This window comes from Grus americana, chromosome 18, assembly GCF_028858705.1.
Source record: "Grus americana isolate bGruAme1 chromosome 18, bGruAme1.mat, whole genome shotgun sequence".
NCBI lineage: Eukaryota > Metazoa > Chordata > Aves > Gruiformes > Gruidae > Grus > Grus americana.
In genome coordinates this window covers 8377615-8392005 of record NC_072869.1, presented here as the reverse complement: position 1 = coordinate 8392005, position 14391 = coordinate 8377615, and the positions used below count along the sequence as shown (strand labels likewise).

The window sequence follows — 14391 nt, the reverse complement described above, 5'->3', positions numbered from 1 at the left end:
GCTCGACGTTTACAGTTTGGAGCGTGGACGTCAATTTTTGCCGAGAGTGACGTGAGACTCTATGTTGAGGCCTTGCGCGGCTAGGCGAGCCCGCAGCCCCAATGCGAGTGGGGCTGTGCGAGGGCCGGTGTGGGAGGTTTGAGGGCAGGCATCCCTTTTGGGGCTGGCACCTTTGGCCTGGGAGCAGGGGCTCGACGTTTACAGTTTGGAGCGTGGATGTCAATTTTTGCCGAGAGTGACGTGAGACTCTATGTTGAGGCCTTGCGCGGCTAGGCGAGCCCGCAGCCCCAATGCGAGTGGGGCTGTGCGAGGGCCGGTGTGGGAGGTTTGAGGCCAGGCATCCCTTTTGGGGCTGGCACCTTTGGCCTGGGAGCAGGGGCTCGACGTTTACAGTTTGGAGCGTGGACGTCAATTTTTGCCGAGAGTGACGTGAGACTCTATGTTGAGGCCTTGCGCGGCTAGGCGAGCCCGCAGCCCCAATGCGAGTGGGGCTGTGCGAGGGCCGGTGTGGGAGGTTTGAGGCCAGGCATCCCTTTTGGGGCTGGCACCTTTGGCCTGGGAGCAGGGGCTCGACGTTTACAGTTTGGAGCGTGGACGTCAATTTTTGCCGAGAGTGACATGAGACTCTATGTTGAGGCCTTGCGCGGCCAGGCGAGCCCGCAGCCCCAATGCGAGTGGGGCTGTGCGAGGGCCGGTGTGGGAGGTTTGAGGCCAGGCATCCCTTTTGGGGCTGGCACCTTTGGCCTGGGAGCAGGGGCTCGACGTTTACAGTTTGGAGCGTGGACGTCAATTTTTGCCGAGAGTGACGTGAGACTCTATGTTGAGGCCTTGCGCGGCTAGGCGAGCCCGCAGCCCCAGTGCGAGTGGGGCTGTGCGAGGGCCGGTGTGGGAGGTTTGAGGCCAGGCATCCCTTTTGGGGCTGGCACCTTTGGCCTGGGAGCAGGGGCTCGACGTTTACAGTTTGGAGCGTGGACGTCAATTTTTGCCGAGAGTGACGTGAGACTCTATGTTGAGGCCTTGCGCGGCTAGGCGAGCCCGCAGCCCCAATGCGAGTGGGGCTGTGCGAGGGCCGGTGTGGGAGGTTTGAGGCCAGGCATCCCTTTTGGGGCTGGCACCTTTGGCCTGGGAGCAGGGGCTCGACGTTTACAGTTTGGAGCGTGGACGTCAATTTTTGCCGAGAGTGACGTAAGGCGCTACGTTGAGCCCTTGCTGGGCTAGGCGAGCCCGCAGCCCCAATGCGAGTGGGGCTGTGCGAGGGCCGCTGAGGGAGGTTTGAGGGCAGGCATCCCTTTTGGGGCTGGCACCTTTGGCCTGGGAGCAGGGGCTCGACGTTTACAGTTTGGAGTGTGGACGTCAATTTTTGCCGAGAGTGACGTGAGACTCTATGTTGAGGCCTTGCGCGGCTAGGCGAGCCCGCAGCCCCAATGCGAGTGGGGCTGTGCGAGGGCCGGTGTGGGAGGTTTGAGGCCAGGCATCCCTTTTGGGGCTGGCACCTTTGGCCTGGGAGCAGGGGCTCGACGTTTACAGTTTGGAGCGTGGACGTCAATTTTTGCCGAGAGTGACGTGAGACTCTATGTTGAGGCCTTGCGCGGCTAGGCGAGCCCGCAGCCCCAATGCGAGTGGGGCTGTGCGAGGGCCGGTGTGGGAGGTTTGAGGCCAGGCATCCCTGTTGGGGCTGGCACCTTTGGCCTGGGAGCAGGGGCTCGACGTTTACAGTTTGGAGCGTGGACGTCAATTTTTGCCGAGAGTGACGTGAGACTCTATGTTGAGGCCTTGCGCGGCTAGGCGAGCCCGCAGCCCCAATGCGAGTGGGGCTGTGCGAGGGCCGCTGGGGGAGGTTTGAGGCCAGGCATCCCTTTTGGGGCTGGCACCTTTGGCCTGGGAGCAGGGGCTCGACGTTTACAGTTTGGAGCGTGGACGTCAATTTTTGCCGAGAGTGACGTGAGACTCTATGTTGAGGCCTTGCGCGGCTAGGCGAGCCCGCAGCCCCAATGCGAGTGGGGCTGTGCGAGGGCCGCTGTGGCAGGTTTGAGGCCAGGCATCCCTTTTGGGGCTGGCACCTTTGGCCTGGGAGCAGGGGCTCGACGTTTACAGTTTGGAGCGTGGACGTCAATTTTTGCCGAGAGGGACGTGAGACTCTATGTTGAGCCCTTGCTGGGCTAGGCGAGCCCGCAGCCCCAATGCGAGTGGGGCTGTGCGAGGGCCGGTGTGGGAGGTTTGAGGCCAGGCATCCCTTTTGGGGCTGGCACCTTTGGCCTGGGAGCAGGGGCTCGACGTTTACAGTTTGGAGCGTGGACGTCAATTTTTGCCGAGAGTGACGTGAGACTCTATGTTGAGGCCTTGCGCGGCTAGGCGAGCCCGCAGCCCCAATGCGAGTGGGGCTGTGCGAGGGCCGGTGTGGGAGGTTTGAGGCCAGGCATCCCTTTTGGGGCTGGCACCTTTGGCCTGGGAGCAGGGGCTCGACGTTTACAGTTTGGAGCGTGGACGTCAATTTTTGCCGAGAGTGACGTGAGACTCTATGTTGAGGCCTTGCGCGGCTAGGCGAGCCCGCAGCCCCAATGCGAGTGGGGCTGTGCGAGGGCCGGTGTGGGAGGTTTGAGGCCAGGCATCCCTTTTGAGGCTGGCACCTTTGGCCTGGGAGCAGGGGCTCGACGTTTACAGTTTGGAGCGTGGACGTCAATTTTTGCCGAGAGTGACGTGAGACTCTATGTTGAGGCCTTGCGCGGCTAGGCGAGCCCGCAGCCCCAATGCGAGTGGGGCTGTGCGAGGGCCGGTGTGGGAGGTTTGAGGCCAGGCATCCCTTTTGGGGCTGGCACCTTTGGCCTGGGAGCAGGGGCTCGACGTTTACAGTTTGGAGCGTGGACGTCAATTTTTGCCGAGAGTGACGTGAGACTCTATGTTGAGGCCTTGCGCGGCTAGGCGAGCCCGCAGCCCCAATGCGAGTGGGGCTGTGCGAGGGCCGGTGTGGGAGGTTTGAGGCCAGGCATCCCTTTTGGGGCTGGCACCTTTGGCCTGGGAGCAGGGGCTCGACGTTTACAGTTTGGAGCGTGGACGTCAATTTTGGCCGAGAGTGACGTAAGGCTCTATGTTGAGGCCTTGCGCGGCTAGGCGAGCCCGCAGCCCCAATGTGAGTGGGGCTGTGCGAGGGCCGCTGTGGGAGGTTTGAGGCCAGGCATCCCTTTTGGGGCTGGCACCTTTGGCCTGGGAGCAGGGGCTCGACGTTTACAGTTTGGAGCGTGGACGTCAATTTTTGCCGAGAGTGACGTGAGACTCTATGTTGAGGCCTTGCGCGGCTAGGCGAGCCCGCAGCCCCAATGCGAGTGGGGCTGTGCGAGGGCCGGTGTGGCAGGTTTGAGGCCAGGCATCCCTTTTGGGGCTGGCACCTTTGGCCTGGGAGCAGGGGCTCGACGTTTACAGTTTGGAGCGTGGACGTCAATTTTTGCCGAGAGTGACGTGAGACTCTATGTTGAGGCCTTGCGCGGCTAGGCGAGCCCGCAGCCCCAATGCGAGTGGGGCTGTGCGAGGGCCGGTGTGGGAGGTTTGAGGCCAGGCATCCCTTTTGGGGCTGGCACCTTTGGCCTGGGAGCAGGGGCTCGACGTTTACAGTTTGGAGCGTGGACGTCAATTTTTGCCGAGAGTGACGTGAGACTCTATGTTGAGGCCTTGCGCGGCTAGGCGAGCCCGCAGCCCCAATGCGAGTGGGGCTGTGCGAGGGCCGTTGTGGGAGGTTTGAGGCCAGGCATCCCTTTTGGGGCTGGCACCTTTGGCCTGGGAGCAGGGGCTCGACGTTTACAGTTTGGAGCGTGGACGTCAATTTTTGCCGAGAGTGACGTGAGACTCTATGTTGAGGCCTTGCGCGGCTAGGCGAGCCCGCAGCCCCAATGCGAGTGGGGCTGTGCGAGGGCCGGTGTGGGAGGTTTGAGGCCAGGCATCCCTTTTGGGGCTGGCACCTTTGGCCTGGGAGCAGGGGCTCGACGTTTACAGTTTGGAGCGTGGACGTCAATTTTTGCCGAGAGTGACGTGAGACTCTATGTTGAGGCCTTGCGCGGCTAGGCGAGCCCGCAGCCCCAATGCGAGTGGGGCTGTGCGAGGGCCGGTGTGGGAGGTTTGAGGCCAGGCATCCCTTTTGGGGCTGGCACCTTTGGCCTGGGAGCAGGGGCTCGACGTTTACAGTTTGGAGCGTGGACGTCAATTTTTGCCGAGAGTGACGTGAGACTCTATGTTGAGGCCTTGCGCGGCTAGGCGAGCCCGCAGCCCCAATGCGAGTGGGGCTGTGCGAGGGCCGGTGTGGGAGGTTTGAGGGCAGGCATCCGTTTTGGGGCTGGCACCTTTGGCCTGGGAGCAGGGGCTCGACGTTTACAGTTTGGAGCGTGGACGTCAATTTTTGCCGAGAGTGACGTGAGACTCTATGTTGAGGCCTTGCGCGGCTAGGCGAGCCCGCAGCCCCAGTGCGAGTGGGGCTGTGCGAGGGCCGGTGGGGGAGGTTTGAGGGCAGGCATCCCTTTTGGGGCTGGCACCTTTGGCCTGGGAGCAGGGGCTCGACGTTTACAGTTTGGAGCGTGGACGTCAATTTTTGCCGAGAGTGACGTGAGACTCTATGTTGAGGCCTTGCGCGGCTAGGCGAGCCCGCAGCCCCAATGCGAGTGGGGCTGTGCGAGGGCCGGTGTGGGAGGTTTGAGGCCAGGCATCCCTTTTGGGGCTGGCACCTTTGGCCTGGGAGCAGGGGCTCGACGTTTACAGTTTGGAGTGTGGACGTCAATTTTTGCCGAGAGTGACATGAGACTCTATGTTGAGGCCTTGCTGGGCTAGGCGAGCCCGCAGCCCCAATGCGAGTGGGGCTGTGCGAGGGCCGGTGTGGCAGGTTTGAGGCCAGGCATCCCTTTTGGGGCTGGCACCTTTGGCCTGGGAGCAGGGGCTCGACGTTTACAGTTTGGAGCGTGGACGTCAATTTTTGCCGAGAGTGACGTGAGACTCTATGTTGAGGCCTTGCGCGGCTAGGCGAGCCCGCAGCCCCAATGCGAGTGGGGCTGTGCGAGGGCCGGTGTGGGAGGTTTGAGGCCAGGCATCCCTTTTGGGGCTGGCACCTTTGGCCTGGGAGCAGGGGCTCGACGTTTACAGTTTGGAGCGTGGACGTCAATTTTTGCCGAGAGTGACGTGAGACTCTATGTTGAGGCCTTGCGCGGCTAGGCGAGCCCGCAGCCCCAATGCGAGTGGGGCTGTGCGAGGGCCGGTGTGGCAGGTTTGAGGCCAGGCATCCCTTTTGGGGCTGGCACCTTTGGCCTGGGAGCAGGGGCTCGACGTTTACAGTTTGGAGCGTGGACGTCAATTTTTGCCGAGAGTGACGTGAGAGTCTATGTTGAGGCCTTGCGCGGCTAGGCGAGCCCGCAGCCCCAATGCGAGTGGGGCTGTGCGAGGGCCGGTGTGGGAGGTTTGAGGCCAGGCATCCCTTTTGGGGCTGGCACCTTTGGCCTGGGAGCAGGGGCTCGACGTTTACAGTTTGGAGCGTGGATGTCAATTTTTGCCGAGAGTGACGTGAGACTCTATGTTGAGGCCTTGCGCGGCTAGGCGAGCCCGCAGCCCCAATGCGAGTGGGGCTGTGCGAGGGCCGTTGTGGGAGGTTTGAGGCCAGGCATCCCTTTTGGGGCTGGCACCTTTGGCCTGGGAGCAGGGGCTCGACGTTTACAGTTTGGAGCGTGGACGTCAATTTTTGCCGAGAGTGACGTGAGACTCTATGTTGAGGCCTTGCGCGGCTAGGCGAGCCCGCAGCCCCAATGCGAGTGGGGCTGTGCGAGGGCCGGTGTGGGAGGTTTGAGGCCAGGCATCCCTTTTGGGGCTGGCACCTTTGGCCTGGGAGCAGGGGCTCGACGTTTACAGTTTGGAGCGTGGACGTCAATTTTTGCCGAGAGTGACGTGAGACTCTATGTTGAGGCCTTGCGCGGCTAGGCGAGCCCGCAGCCCCAATGCGAGTGGGGCTGTGCGAGGGCCGGTGTGGGAGGTTTGAGGCCAGGCATCCCTTTTGGGGCTGGCACCTTTGGCCTGGGAGCAGGGGCTCGACGTTTACAGTTTGGAGCGTGGATGTAAATTTTTGCCGAGAGTGACGTGAGACTCTATGTTGAGGCCTTGCGCGGCTAGGCGAGCCCGCAGCCCCAATGCGAGTGGGGCTGTGCGAGGGCCGGTGTGGGAGGTTTGAGGCCAGGCATCCCTTTTGGGGCTGGCACCTTTGGCCTGGGAGCAGGGGCTCGACGTTTACAGTTTGGAGCGTGGACGTCAATTTTTGCCGAGAGTGACGTGAGACTCTATGTTGAGGCCTTGCGCGGCTAGGCGAGCCCGCAGCCCCAATGCGAGTGGGGCTGTGCGAGGGCCGGTGGGGGAGGTTTGAGGGCAGGCACGCGTTTTGGGGCTGGCACCTTTGGCCTGGGAGCTAGGGCTGGACGTTCACAGTTTTCAGTGTGGACGCTGATTTTGGTGGAGTCCGAAGGTCAAGGCTTCCCTGTTGACCTTGCTGGGCTGGTGTCCCTGCACCTCCAAAGCTCACGGATCAAGGAGATCTCAACCGGAGCCTTCCGGGGGCTCAAGAGCCTGGTCTACCTCTATCTCACCGACAACCAGATCAGTGTCATAAAGCCAGGAGCCTTTGATGACCTCTCTGAGCTCACCTACCTGTACCTGGACCAGAACAAGATCCCAGACCTACCCAAAGGGCTCCTCTCCCCTCTTGTCAACCTCTTCATCCTGCACTTAGGCAGCAATAAAATCCGGGAGCTCAAACCAGGGGTGTTCAGCGGGGCTAAAGATCTGCGCTGGCTCTTCCTCTCTGACAATTCCCTCACCAACCTCCTGCCTGGGGCCTTGGAGGATGTAGAAAACCTCGCTGTCCTCCACCTGGACAAGAACCAGCTGAGCAGCTACCCTGTGAATGCAATGAGTAAGCTGAGAGTGCTGGAGGAACTGAAGCTTTCTCATAACCCAATCGAGGTCATCCCTGACAATGCCTTCCAGTCCTTCGGGAGATACCTGCAGACACTCAACCTGGACAACATGAAACTGAAGAAGGTAAGTTCTCTTCTCTTTCCATTTGCTCCAGTTAAGAAACATGGGGCTTGATTTTCTTCTCCTTTACAAAGCCCTCAGTTTGCTGTCCCTCCCTCGCAAAGGAGAGGGGAGATGTAGGTCTGCAGGCTCTGCAGACAGCGAGGCATGGGCCAGCTGACAACACACCTGACATGGTTCAAGCGAGGGATGAGAGAGAGTACTCCACCTTTCTGTTGAGTTATTTATGCAAAACCAAATTATCTGGAGCTGATCAAACTCCCCGGAAAGGCAGTGCATTACCTCCCAAGCCGGAGGTGACACCAGACATCGAGAAAGGTATTTGGGATGCTCCAGGACAATTAGCCACCTTCCATCATCCCAGACACAAGGCGTGGGATGAGAGGCGAGCGTCTGGCCCCTACTTGAGGGACTGAAGGGCACTGCCACCTTGCAGAGCTGAACTGCTCTGCCTCCTTCCTTCAGCCTGGGGACCTGTTGGGGGGGGCTCCTTGGGAGGAGCTGTGAGCAGCAGCGGTTCCTTACCCACACCTTGCAGACAGGTAGGCATACAGACCTTCACCTCCCCCCACGCCTTCCAACATTGCACATTATAAAGAAAGGTTTGTTTATTGACGCTCTCTCAAAAGGAACTCTCGCAGCATCTCACAAAGGGGCCCTGTTCCCACTGGAGAGGAGGGACATTCAGGTATTCCGAACGGCAAAACAACCCTCCTCTTCTTCTGTGAGAAAGCACGATCCATAGGCAGGGGCATCACACTCGGGGAATCACTTGCACTCGTACCTCTGCAATGCCAGGCAGTGCAAGAACAGAAACAAGCGCAGCGCGAGAGCGGCGGCACCCTGTTGCAGTCCTAGGTGTACCCCACGCGGCTGGAAAGGGAGGGGGCTGCAGGTGGGGCAGAACAGTTCTCCCTGGGAGGATGCTTTGCCAGGAAGCCCGAAGGGCATCCAGGTAAGGTGGGCTTGCATTCACGGCAAAGCTACACCCACCACGTGCAGGAAGATGTGATGAAAAAGAGAATTTCTTAGCAACAAAGAGCAAACTCAAAGGTCCCCACAGGGATGAGCAGATCACATGAAAGCTGCCAGGAATAGAGCACACCAGAGTTTTCAAGGGGATACAGCATCCCAAAATGCTCAAAAACTGGAATTACAGCTTGCCCAGGTAGAAAACAACACTACCCAAACCACCTGAGTAGCACCTAGTCGGTATTTAAGCCCTTGTCCACTCTCAGCACTAACCTCTCCAGGATGGGAGTAAGCAAACAACACTTGGGAACAATCTACTACAATCTACTGACCTCTCTAGGCAAGACCTTAGGCATGCTGTCACAGCACTTTTGTAGGCTCAGTTTTAAGGCACTTTCATCATGTGCAAGTAAAAAATTACAGCTTAAATGTCTCTACAGCTGGTACATCATCAGCATCCCAAGTTATACGATGAAGAAATTAGACTAACCCACCCATGATGCTGGGGTGCTCTAGGGAATTAAGTGTCCTTGGATTGGCCAAAAAGTGAGGGTTAACAATTCTCGCCAGCAAAAAAGACTTTCTTCTTTTCAGTGACCACCTATGGACAGGACTTTAAAATGCTCTTCTGCAGCCAGATGTCTCCTTTCCTCCCCAACAGCCCAGTAAGACACCAGTTTATGGGATCAGCACTAACAGGGGTGGCTTCTGCAGCTTTAGGGCTTGCGTTCTTTTTCAGGAAAACAAAGCTCCCATCCCCACTCAGAGTTTTCTCTTCAAATCCTCAAATGCCTCATTCATATCCAAACGGCCTACGCGTGAACTTTGCACTGCTAGGAGACATCTAATCACAGAGGCCTCGTGACCTAGGAAATCACTACCAAATACTTTAAATGCCTCTGGCATCTTGACTGCATCTCTCTCTCCTTCACAAAATTACTGTCCTTAGCTGTTCCCTGCAAGATTTTTTGAGCTGATCAAGTGCAAAACCATTCCATGGGCCAGGACCCACCATATACATCAACAAGAAGCCAGGCAACGTGGATCCTGGAAGCTTTATGTACGCCCCTTTCTACGTATTTATTGCAAAATAAATTACAGCAGCAATCCTCCATCTAAGTAAGGGGAAAAATCACCAATTTCTTTACAAACGCACGCTCTGGCAGGCAGCACAGCAGCTGTTAGCAGCAGATGTGAACTCCTCTCATGGGGCTGGGAGAGGAATGAGCAGCTGAGACAGTACACCACTGTCCAAACCAGAACGTGGCCAGGCTACCGCCCCGCTGCACGGCATGCCAGCATCTCTCTGAACAGCTCCACTATCAGCACAGTAAAACCTACCAGGGTCAGCTTGGTTTTGGACAGCAGAGGCCAGCCCCGCTGACTGTCCAACAGCTACAGGAGTCTGGGAGTCTCTTAGCTAAACTCCAATCCTATCCAATGTTGCTTAATTTGGAAGATGACAAAAGTTCACAGCTTAAAATAACGTATCTCCTCTGTCAAGCTTAGAGAGCTTGAACAAACCCTGATGGTCCTGTCTGAATGAGAGCTTCTGGCCAGAAAAGGGAGCATAGGTCCTTGACTGGGGCTGGGTCTGGTAGACCTAGCTAGACCTAGACCTCCTCTCCACCCTTTTGAGAGGGCTTTCCCCTGCGTTGAGAAGGGGGAGAAATGGTTTGTCATAGCCAAGAGGAGCTCTGAGCTTTGTCAGTGCCCCCCTCTCCAATTCATCACTGCCAAGGAAGTTTGTGTTGAGGGGTTTGCTTTCAAGAAGAAACTTTCCAACCTGAGTAACCATGGGTTGAGAAAAGCCAGGGATGAGGCCTCAGAGAGGAGAGCACTGCAGACCCGGGTTTACAGCCTCCCTCTTCTCTTCGGTAGCTTTTTTAAGGAAGGCTCTCCCTTAAAGCCTGCCTGTTAATTGAGAAAAGACAAATCTTGCAGCATCCCTTGCAAACAACCCACTGGAAATGAGAAAAAACGGAGGAGGTTGAGGTGCTGGAAACCTGCCTCTATTTCTACACTGCTCAGATGCCAAGTGTAACTTTCCACTCGGAGCCCCCGGGCACTGCCAAAGTCTACAGCCCCTTCAGACGCCACAAACACTCCCTCCTTCAGCCGTTCCAGGACACGCAAGGCAACAGGCGCTGGGAGGATTTCCAGCCTTGGAAAGGAATACACCCAGAAAATATCTTCATTTAGAACAGAGAAGTGTGGCTCAAAAATAAAGAGGCCTGCCAGACTTCACTTTATTTAGGGATGTGGCTGCAAAGATGATCCCGCATGGATTTGGGATGTAGCTCTCTTCAGGCAGGAGCCTCCATCACCCCTGAGCCCACCAGCCTGATGCCTCTCTCAGGTGTCCAGAGCTTCCAGCGAGCCAGGACCCTCCTCCACCGCTCCTTCTCTTGCTCTTTCCATGCTTATGCCGCTAAAAGTCTCGAACAGAAGCACCCAGGTTTGAAGTCCCCTTCCCTAACTCAGCGTTCCTCACCAGAAACCTTTGTGCTTTAGTTTGCAGACAACGCGTTTGCAGGTGTGACCGTGCTGAAGACCGCTCACCTGGAGAACAACCGGCTCACCCAGCTGCCCCGCAACTTCCCCTTTGACAAAATGGAGACGCTGACGCTTTCCCGAAATGCCTGGCACTGCAACTGCCAGCTAGCACATCTGCGCAAGTATGGCTCCTTGCACCCCTTCCCTCCCTGGGGTCTCCTTGGGGGTCTCCCCTGAGCTGTGCCAGGCAAGAGGAGGCTGCTGAAGGCTGCAGACATGCTCAGCATCCCTCTCTCCAGCCTGTCCTCTCCGTTCATGGTACGAGTGTTGTCCATGATGATTTGTACCTCTTGTAAACTCATGTTCATTCTCCCCGTGTGCCAGGTGGCTGAAGGGCAATCGCACCCGCACCGAGGATACCTGCTCCACGCCCACGCAGTACCGGGGGCAGTCCATCAGAGACACCCCGGCCCTCCGCACCTGTAAGCTCCCCACCAAGAGGTCCAAGAAGGGAAGCCGCCATTAAACACGTAAGACAGTTCATAGAGCCACTTATTGGTAGCTTTTAGTCAGACCTACAGCAAACCCTGATGCCACCAAAGGTACAGGGACTTTATCTCTGATGTCAGTGACACCAGGGTTTGGCTCAAAACAGCTCATCCAGCTCCTGGCAATACTGGGCTCCGTGGGCTCCCAGAGCAGAGAATCTGCCTGGAGCATCAGGGATGGAGTCAACCCTGGAAAACAAACACGGCGCTAAAGACAGGCCTGGGGCAGCACGAAAGGGTGAAATGTGTAATTAAGTGTCAAAACAAGGGTGGACTTAGCCCACTCTTATCCTGAGCTGGGATCACACACCCTTTACTTTTCCAGCTGATTGGAGATGCTCAGCTTTTTGCCCCCGTAAAGCTCCTCCGGGTCTGGTTTGAAATCCAGGGCAGGACGTTGCTGGGAAATCTGGCCCCAGGCTGCCCAGCCCATATGAAGATAAATGTCTTCCATAAGGAGCAGTTCTCGGTCCAGCACCTGCCTTTCAGCAACTACAATTCCCATCCAAGACACTCAGGTATTTAAAAACAAGGGCTGATGCCTTCAAATGAGCATCCCAGAAGAGGAAGGTTTGAGACAGCAAATATTCTTTGAATAAAGTGTTCTGGGCCAGAAGGTGATTCAGAGACAGTGCTGACTTTCCCTTGAGCAACGAGCTTAGTAACACCTACCAACCCAAACACCGACTGTGAAAACCTACCACACAAACACCTTCCACAACTGGAAACTACCAAGAGTATTAAATTCAGGGCATAGAGTAGCAAGAAAGCCACAACTGTCATCACTCCATTCCAAGCATTTTGCTTTTCCCCATCCCAGGAATAGGTCTGGAGCTTGTATGGATTCCAAAGGACTTCGGATGAGCCTGCAAGTTTGTAAGCTCTTGGGAAAGGGTCCTTTGCTCATTTGTTAAGTGCAGTGACCTTGCACTGCACTGTGTGAACAAGGGTTGTCAATGTGCCCTTTCACAACAGAAAGGATGAGGCAGAAGCCCAAAGCCCAGTTACGGCCGTTTGGTCCCCACTTCGCTAAGGATATGCATAACAGGATGGAGAAAGTAAGTTTATGACCAAAATGTCAGGGATGATGCCAGCTGCTCTGCGCCTTCCTAAAGCAGTTATTTCTCTTGCAGTGCCAGAGGTTTTATGGATTAGAGGTGGAAATACCAGTCGTTCCATATAGGGCGGATAAAGTTCTGCTCTAAGGGTGGAAAAAATTCAGTTTTCTAAACCACAATACTTAAATGTATTTTATATACAAGTCTGGCCCTTCTTAACCTTTTTCTCTCCCTGCCTGAGCTCAATTCCAGTTCACTCCTCCATGATGACAGTAAGAAAACCATAATACCTGCTTTTTTCTATAGCACCTTCCACCCAACTCTTAACAAGTTTACAAGTGTTAATGAAATAGATAATTATTTATTCCAGTCTTGCAGAACACAAAGCTCGGTACCTTCAGGTGTGAGTGCCAAATGCAGGCACACAAACCCACTCCAGTGTGGTGACAGGTTTTTAAGGAATATGAAGAACCTCTGACTTCGCTCGCACCTCTTGAGAGCCAGGCAGCTTTCTCAGATGCCAGCTACGGGGGTCTGTATTTCAGGGATGACCAGTGACTTGGTCACTGACCACATTTCCAATGAAAAGCTGCTTGGCAGTTTCTAAAAAAAAAAAAAAAAAAAAAAAAAAAAAAAAAATCTACCTACCCTGGATTTCCAGAACCAGGGCACCAAAATAATTCATTGCTCTTCGAAGTTTTGCTCTTGGGTTTCTTCCTTCATGCAGGAAGCACTCACTGACCACCAACATTCTGGGTAAGATACTCAAGAGTCACATAGCAAGTTGGCAGAAGAAGTCAGAGACAGGACTAACCCATCTCCTGTGCTGTGGGAACTCATAACAGCTCCTTGCCTCATAACTCTTCGCTTTCAAGTACAGGCTTCATTCACTCACGGAGCATAAAAAGAAACGGACAAATGCTAGAAGTTTACTGAACTGCTTGAAAAATCCCCTTAAACACGTGTACTTCTCTCTTTTTTTTTTTTTTCCCCTAGCAGGCCCTGGTATGGCCTGTCCTGGTGACCGGTCACTTCAACCATCAGAAAACTACTGACTTCTGAGTCCTTCCTTAAGCTTCTCCTACCTGTCAGGAAACATTTCTGATATATCCGAACACCTCCAGCCTCCTCCGAATCCCCGCTTCTCTGCTGATCGCAGGATGGAATCCACCTTTCAATCTTTTCCAACATCTATATATTTTAAAAGAGGCATTTTTAAAAACTAAACTATGCATGACCATACTAAGACAAGCTAACCTAGATCCTGCCGGTAAAACACAGTCATCTTTCCCAGAGACAACATAACCCACGTCCCCGATCGACCAGTTGGTCGCTGTCTCTCCCCTTCCAGTGGATGGAAGCAAGTGGGAAGGTAGGAGCATCCCTCCCCCAGCTGCTTGATCAGGAAAATTGGTCTCAACCCATGCAAAGAGACTCCTCTGCCTTCCCACGGAGGGGATCCCTGCAGGCCAGGGCTGAGGGGGATAGGTGAAGCAACAACCAAGAACCGGTGGCCCCGAGACCGAGCTGCCCTTTCACGCCGAAAGGCGGCAATCTCTCTAGGTTGGCCAGAAATCCTTTAAGTGAAGCAGTACTGGGAAACCCCGAAACCGAAGCCATCTGAAGACTGGATTCCCTCCCACTCCGTGGGGTCTACCAAGATGTACGTATGTCCAGGAGGAGGTGTGCACCGTGCAGCCTGGCTTGGGCACCCCTCCTCTCTGCCCGTACTCCAGAGGATCTAGCAGGACACCAGGATGACTGTGGTTTATTGTCACGGCTATTACAATACCACAGTTGCAATTTAACTCTGTTTTTTAATCCTAAAGAGTTATATAAATATATGTATATTTATTCCTCTGTAACTGAGTGTAAATGACCTTTAAGAGGATGAAAACTCCTCTGTCTCCTATATAGGAATCAAATTGTATATTTTCTTATGTACATCTTCTGTATAAAGCTCTTGCTGCAAAGATGAATTCAACAAGTCTCCCTGTATCTGTCTGAGGGCTGGGGGGATCGGAAGTAACACGAGAGCAGTGGTACAAAGATAAACTTAATCCTCTTTATCCTACGGGCAGAGCAACTGTTTGGGAGGGTTTTATTATTCCTCTTTCTACAAAGCAGGAACACATGACACCTAATGAGTCCTGGGCACTCGCAGTAATGTCTGAAAGTATTTTGTGAGGCTAAACTCAAGCCTACTATAAAAATAGATAGCTGTCACCTGACAGAGTCCGGGCAACAGCACCAGGGCTGTCTCTGTT

General features: G+C 55.1%; 1 protein-coding gene across 1 annotated transcript in view; it reads left to right on the top strand.

Moving 5' to 3' along the window:
• The window catches only part of CHAD (chondroadherin), an 89661-nt gene extending 75553 nt beyond the window's left edge, over nucleotides 1-14108 (top strand). Inside the window, exons 2-5 of the mRNA XM_054847075.1 lie at nucleotides 6472-7053; nucleotides 10537-10700; nucleotides 10903-11048; nucleotides 13124-14108. Of these exons, the coding sequence (XP_054703050.1) occupies nucleotides 6472-7053; nucleotides 10537-10700; nucleotides 10903-11044 (888 nt within the window). The 3' untranslated portion in view covers nucleotides 11045-11048; nucleotides 13124-14108. The remainder of the gene's footprint in view (nucleotides 1-6471; nucleotides 7054-10536; nucleotides 10701-10902; nucleotides 11049-13123) is intronic.
• The last annotated feature ends 283 nt before the right edge of the window (nucleotides 14109-14391 follow it).